This window comes from Dendrobium catenatum, unplaced genomic scaffold, assembly GCF_001605985.2.
Source record: "Dendrobium catenatum unplaced genomic scaffold, ASM160598v2 original_scaffold_62511, whole genome shotgun sequence".
Taxonomy (NCBI): Eukaryota; Viridiplantae; Streptophyta; class Magnoliopsida; order Asparagales; family Orchidaceae; genus Dendrobium; species Dendrobium catenatum.
Genome location: NW_021380961.1, coordinates 424,267 through 431,568, shown reverse-complemented (window position 1 = coordinate 431,568; position 7,302 = coordinate 424,267). Strand labels below are relative to the sequence as shown.

Sequence of the window (7,302 nt, the reverse complement as noted above, 5' to 3'; positions counted from 1 at the left end):
CTTATATATATATTATGATGTTAAAAAGTTTGGTATAAACTCATAAATAAATTAATAAATGAATGCAGTTATAACTATTGTCCCTATATAGGTTGGATAATTTCATACATCATAAGAAATCTCCTGACTCTCTCTTTCTGTATTATCATGATTAGGTTGTTAGATCCAACATAATAAAGTGAGTTGTTAATAAAAACTCTCATGCCTCATACTTGAATATGTTAGCCATCACTGTACTTGATCCATACAAATCAGGTCACCTTGTTTACTTGGATCACCTAGGGATGCAAGCAAATCAAACGTTTGACGAGCTACTCGTTGCACGGTTCAATTAAAGCTTGTTTGTGATCGTTCAATTAACTAAACAAACAAACTTGAATAATATTTTAAATCCTCGATCCTTAAATAAACAAGCTTGAACACTAATTTGTTTGACTCATTTATGTTCATGAACAACATCATTTGAAGCTCGTGAACAAGTTCGACATTAAGTCAATAAGAAGCTCGATTCATGTTCGATTTAAAACTCGTGAATAAGCTCGATAAAAACTCAATTAATATTTAATTATAAAAATAATGAATATACATAATATAAATATTATATATTTATTATAACTATATAATTTTTGTTAAATAAGAAAATTTAAAAGTAATGAAATATTATAATGGAGAAGTCTTTCTATGAATGCAGAAGATAATCTTTTAGCTGTTGTACGGTTGTACCAATTGGTGAGAAATGCAACAAGTAAGTTTCATTTGAAAATATATTCATATAGATTAATCTTATTTTCATTTTACATAGACAACTGCTTTTATTATAAATTTAATTTAGTTATATTTTATACTTTCAATAGAATGAATTTGTTCATGAAAAAGAGACATTTCACATTTGTCCATGTTTACTAGATTGTTTGTTTAAAATGTTCATGAATAAATATAAGATGAATCATAGATCACTTGTTCGTGAATGAGTCCATTTGGTAGCTCAAAAAATTTAGTTATATATGTTCATGAGCTTGCTCATTTATAGCTTAAGAATACTCGTTAGATATGTTCATGAACTTGCTTGTTTGATAATTTAAAAAAAATCGCTAAATATGTTCACAAACATGCTCGATATAATTGTTTGTTAGGAGGCTCGAGAACTTGTTTGTTAAGTTATTGAACATCTAGAAGTAGAGCTTATTTATAGCTCATTAAGGCTTGTTTGTTTAACGTAGGATTTCCGAGAATGTCCATCCTTCCTTGCGATTGAACTTCTTCTCTTTTCGCTCTCATAAATCATCTCGCCTTCTCCGTTTTTCCTCAATGGGAAGAGAGATGTCGATCTCAACCAACGGTCACACATCGGAGAGGTAACGTCGGGACTCATATATCTCTGAAATTGATCGATTACGTTTAGTTGCTGTCATTTTTTTTTTTCATCGCTTCGTCAATGCCATGGAAGAAGGTAAACGATGAAAAAAACTTGTTTTTTTTTATGGTATTCGATGGTATATGATTCGTGCTTGAGAAGCAAAGATTGGATTTTGTGATAATGGGAGCATAGCTTTGATATGGAGATAAAGAATGTTTTGCTTGGCACTGGCTATTCTCTTTGGATCAGCATTATGGAGTGTTATGCTTAGTGATTGTTGCATGTCCGAAGAGACTTATTCTTATTATAATTGTCCCGAATGTCCTTCGGCCATCACTGATGGCATGAGGGCTCCATTGTTATCTAGGGTGCCTTGATTTCCACATTTTCAAAGTCGTGCTTTATAGGAGATAGAGAGGTTTTTATGATCCTGATCATGCTAATGTTCCATGCTGTTGTGAAAGAAATATTGTAGGTATAATGAGGATATGCACGCCAGCAAAAAAGTTAATAGAATTATTTCACTTAAAGATTAATTGAAGCATAATACCCAAAGCTATAGCTTAATTATGGGTCTGCTTTGGATGTGTGGGCTCTGAAAATTCGGCCCCAGCCTCAGCCACTGCTTTTATTTTAGGGGAGTTTTAACGAAATTAAGTTCCGAGGTAAATTTTGGGAAGGCAGATGGGATTGTAGATAAGACATTACCCAGAGATTTCACCCTCATTTTGTGAGGACTTTATGATCTGAGTTCTGGTTTCCCATAGGTGCAAGCCCCTATAGTTAATTACCCCTCCCTATACCGAGTGAGAACTTTCAATTAAGGCTAGTCGTTGATCAGATACGCAGAAATACATGTTATCTGGCATATAATAACATCATGGGCTTAGGGTATTTGAAAATGTGATATTTAAAATTGGGAATTTCATTATCTAGCACTTAAAATGGATGATGGGGGAATGAATGATGGACCCGATTAAGATCCCTGGTCCCTGGTCTACTTAGTTAGAGGAGGTAGTCGGCCCAACCTGACTGAAGGATCCTTGTTGGCAGCCATGGGTTGCTTCGTCCAAGGGTACCTTATAGACCTAAGGGGGTTTGAATCCATCTTAAGCTAACAGAGGGCTTTGTGCCCTATTGATTCATATCTCAAGGATATGATGCCACTAAGGAACGTATTGACTCTCTTGTGTGTGGGAAGGAGAAGAGGCGAATACGAACGAAGAAGGCTTCGTCTTCGTTTTATTAATGCAACCAACGTGCAATCGGTCTGAAGTGGCGCCGAATCGTAGGGCTACGGACACTGTAGCAAGCGGTGGGTATGGCTTCAATAGGTGTTTTAAATTTTTTTTGTTTTGGATAATACACGAAGGTTAACAGGATGCCCACTCAATTCCTTTATTATGAACAAATGATGTGCTTATATGTTGATTGCTGTGCTTTCACAAAATTTCTGATTTGTGGTAAATGTTTCTTTAAAATCTACTTAACAAAGCCAACCGACTTGTTATATATTACATTTGTTGGTTTGTTGGTGTTGGCAAATGAAATAATTACTTAGATTCTAGGTTGACAAATTTTTGCCTTGCGTGGATTTAAAAAACAAACATAAAAAAAAAACTTTCATATATTTTTGTCTTCCTTATTTGGAATAGAACTTAAGTGGAGGAGGTAATCTTTATTAGATACATTTGAGGTTGTTGTAACTTTGAACTGCTTAGCTGCTTTGATCAACGACATTTCAGCTATAAGTTTACTTAGTGCGGTGTATTTGACACAAGAGCAGGTGTCTAAGGAACTGATTCTTTGTAAATTCTGGCACTATGTCGTGTAGACAAGGGCGGATCCTAGTTCACCTCAGGGTGGGCAAATGCCCACCCTAAATTTTTTTTTTAATGCATTAGAGAGATACTTTTGTAAATTTGACCCCCCTCAAAAATAAATTTTACCCTACTTTAAGTAATTTTGTGACTCTCTGCCCATCTCGACTCCCGAAGTTTGAAAGACGAACGATTCGCAAATCGCGTTTGCCTACTCCAGCCTTTGTCTTCGCCCTTCTTTACCTTCGGCTTCGCACTTCGCGGCAGCCATAACCTTCTTCTTCGTCCGCGTCTTAGCTCTCATCTTCTTCTTGGCACTCTTCTCGGTGGTTTGAAGAGGTTGCCATTCTTTGCAGCCTTCGGTTTGATTAAAGCCTTCGGTTTGATTAAAGCCTTCGGTTTGATTAAAGCCTTCGGTTTGATTAAAGCCTTCGGTTTGATTAAAGCCTTCGGTTTGATTAAAGCCTTCGGTTTGATTAAAGCCTTCGGTTTGATTAAAGCCTTCAATCTTTGCTTCAATTTGAAGGTAACCTTTATCTAATTCAACTATTTTTTTAGATGTTCTGTTTTAAACGCTCTTGAGAATTTTTTTTTTTTTTAGTTTTTAATTGTTTCAAAGAAATGTAAGAAAGCAAAGTTCTGTAATATGCAGATTTTTTGTTTCAAAAACTTTTAGCGATGAGGAATGAAATCGAAACTGAATCTAAAAATAAAAACTTTGCTTTAATCTGATGATTATCAGTTTAAAAAACTTTCAAAAATCAAAACTGATGTGGCAGGACAAAATCTACTATAATTTGTTTTCTTTGCAAATAACAATATTAGAGAGGCCAGGGAAAAGGTGGATCTGAAAGCTCAAAGGCTCAAATTTGTGAACAACCTATTTGTTGAATAACCTACAACAGAAGATACTTGTTGCACTGGTTGCACCCTAATATTGACGTTACTAAAAAGGTGCCATAAGTAGATAATGTATGTAATGCCATTTGAGACGAAAAATATGTTGTAATGGCATTGTAGTTTAGTTTTAGCTTTTGGTATCAGATCGAGACGTGAGGGTGCAACTTTGGAGGCATTTTTATGCTTCTACAAATGGCCAAAACTCATTATTCGTATTAAAAAGCTTATATGAACTGGCTCTGAAGTTGATTATAAAATTTGTAGTCACAAGAATTGATGCATTACTCACTATCTAGTTACTCTTTCTTGGCTTTTTATATTGCTGGAACAGGGAAAATTTGTGCTGTTGTTTGACATACTAGGATTAGATAATTTGAGCCCAAACCTTAAGCTAATATGTGGAGGTTAATGAGACGTTATTGGCACCCACTTTATAGTTTATTTTTCCCATTACTGCTAGAAAACTTTGAGGCTGATTGGCATGCAAAATTGCTCTGAATTTTTTCAGTTTTGCTCAAAACTTTGATGTTTTTACCAAGAATTTGATGTTCAATGAGGAGGAGCAAATATGATGAGCTACATCATGCTGCAAGGAAATGGGAACATAGAAGATAGAAGTAGGTGATGTTTTTGACCAAATAAGATATGCCAAACTGTTCTTATGATGTTTACATGATCATCTGTCCTTTTTCTGATTAAAAAATGACCTTAGTTATAGTTTCAGGTTTAAAGGTTGCATAATCTTGATATTGATACATTGTATATACACTATTTTCAGTCTATAAGAAGCTATACAAAAAAAAATCAATTATAATATCAAAGTATAGCTTTTAAGAAAATCAGTCACAACAAAACTGTGATTGAATTCAAGAAGATAAAAATGATTTTTCCAATGGAAAACTGTTGAACTTTGATTGAAAAGTCCTTTAAAGCTGAAAAATTCAAATAGTTTTGTACAATTCATATTTTGATTGAGACTCTTTGATAGCTGGGAAAAAAAACTGTATATTGATTTCTTGCTGTTTGTAGATTGACCCAAAAAAAAATGTTAAACATTTTGGTTTGAATAGTCACATATAGCAAATTAATGGTGAGTAATTGGCTACTAATAAAATTTCATTTCTTCAACGTATTTCTCTCAATAAAATTACAAAGTAAAACAGTGAGGTGATATGCACGAAATTTACTTTCCATTGTGCTTAGTTGATAATGCAAGCAATTTTTCCCATCGCATCTCTGACATTTTAGCAACATATTTGATGCAGAAAATCTTTATCTGAGCTTGCTCCACTTGAAGCAGTACTGTTTGATATTGATGGCACACTGTGCGATTCAGATCCTATTCATTTCCATGCCTTTCGTGAATTGCTTCTTGAGGTTTGGTTTAATTATTGAGGCTCCTCCTATTTATAATTGCTTCTGGAACACACTTTTGAACACTTATCAAACTGCTTTTAACAGGTAGGCTACAATAATGGGGTTCCCATCACAGAGGATGACTTTGTTGAGAAGATCAGTGGCAAGCACAACGATGATATTGGGAAAACCTTATTTCCAGATTGGGACCCCGACAAAGCCGCAAAGTTCTTGGATGACAAGGAAGCAATGTTTCGAAGGTGACCTTGCAACTTCTCTTATAACTCGCCAAAACGAAGTATGATTCTAACCACATCATAGAGGGTATGGGGATGGAGAGATTATTCTGTGCGGACACCGGAAGGGAGAACCATTTGGTTACACTCGGTACCGAGCTCGGTATATTTTGAAGGTGACGTGGCGTACTTTTATTGGTCTTCAGACGACAATCGGACTCCGCACAAAATAATAAATTCTAGGGATGAGTCTCACCCCCTTTTAGAATTGAGAAAATCCCTATGTGATTATATAATATAGAAAATTTACACTTAATTTTTTTAACAAATTACAACTGCATGATTGAGGCTTTGGCACCCTTAAATTTGGAGTCAATCATTTCATTCTCTTTTGCTTAATTATTTCATTAATTCTAACATATTTGAAGAGCATGCAGTCTTGTTCCACAGTGGTTAAAGGCTGTAAGTGGACTTCATAAATTATGTAAATGGGTCAAAGATCGCGGATTGAAACGCGCAGCAGTGACTAATGCTCCAAGACCTAATGCTGAACTTATGATCTCGATTCTTGGACTTACAGACTTCTTTCATGTTCTAGTTGTTGGAAGTGAGTGTGAGAGGGCCAAACCATTCCCAGATCCTTATTTGAGAGCTCTTAAGGAGCTCAATGCATCGCCTGAACACACAGTTATCTTTGAGGTTGGCTTATTGTCTTATTCATTACAGATTTTAGATTAAGGCTTCGTTTGGGGTGTTTTTTTATTGCTTCTTAAAGCAGTTTTCTTGTACAAAATTTTTAATTTTTGTATTAAAAAGCTGCTTTAAGAAGCAGCAAAAAAAAAAAACCGCCCCAAACGAAGGCTAAGGCTTTGTTTGGGATGACTTTCTTTTTGTTTTTTAAAGTGGCTTTCTAGTATAAAAAATTAAACGTTTGTACTAAGAAACTGTTTTAAAAAGCAGAAAAAAAGCCGTCCCAAACCAAGTCTAATTTGCACAAATTCTCTGAACTAAAACTCCACCACACTTGTGCAGGATTCAGTGTCAGGGATTGAAGCTGGTGTGGCTGCTGGGATGCCTGTGGTTGGTTTGACTACAAGAAATCCAGAGAAGTTGCTGATGGATGCTGGAGCATCGTTGCTCATTAAAGATTATGAAAACCCAAAGCTTTGGGCAGCATTGGAGGAGATTGAGAAATCCCCTTAAAAGGAATGAACGCTTTGCTCACCTGAATTAGCTCAAAATAGAAGATAAATAAGAAGCATTTGGCTTTTACATGAAAAAACAATATATGCTAAGAGATTAAGCCATTTTATTACTACTCAATTGATTGTTTGGGAGTTATTATCTTGTGCTGCCTGGTGAGCTATTGAGGTATCATTTGGGACGGCTTTCTTATTGTTTCTTGAAGCTATTTTTTAATACAAAAATTACACTAAAAAGTTATTTAAAAAAGCATAAAGAAAGTTACCCCAAACGGAACCTGAATATTAATCATAAAAAAACTTTGATGGCATAGAAACAAATCATATTATCAATCTTTCACCAAATTCTCTTATTTAATGGCCACATATTTTGTTTGTAAGAAACAAAATATGATATTTCAAGTTTTCAATATATCTATACTACTATTATA

General features: G+C 34.8%; 1 protein-coding gene across 1 annotated transcript; it reads left to right on the top strand.

Moving 5' to 3' along the window:
* Window positions 1-1,221: 1,221 nt before the first annotated feature.
* LOC110099529 (haloacid dehalogenase-like hydrolase domain-containing protein Sgpp) lies at window positions 1,222-6,987 on the top strand. The gene is made up of 5 exons (XM_020826720.2): window positions 1,222-1,355; window positions 5,343-5,454; window positions 5,539-5,693; window positions 6,107-6,368; window positions 6,702-6,987. Exons 1-5 carry the CDS (start codon window positions 1,309-1,311, stop codon window positions 6,870-6,872), a joined length of 747 nt encoding a protein of 248 aa, XP_020682379.1. The 5' UTR covers window positions 1,222-1,308; the 3' UTR covers window positions 6,873-6,987.
* Window positions 6,988-7,302: the final 315 nt, after the last annotated feature.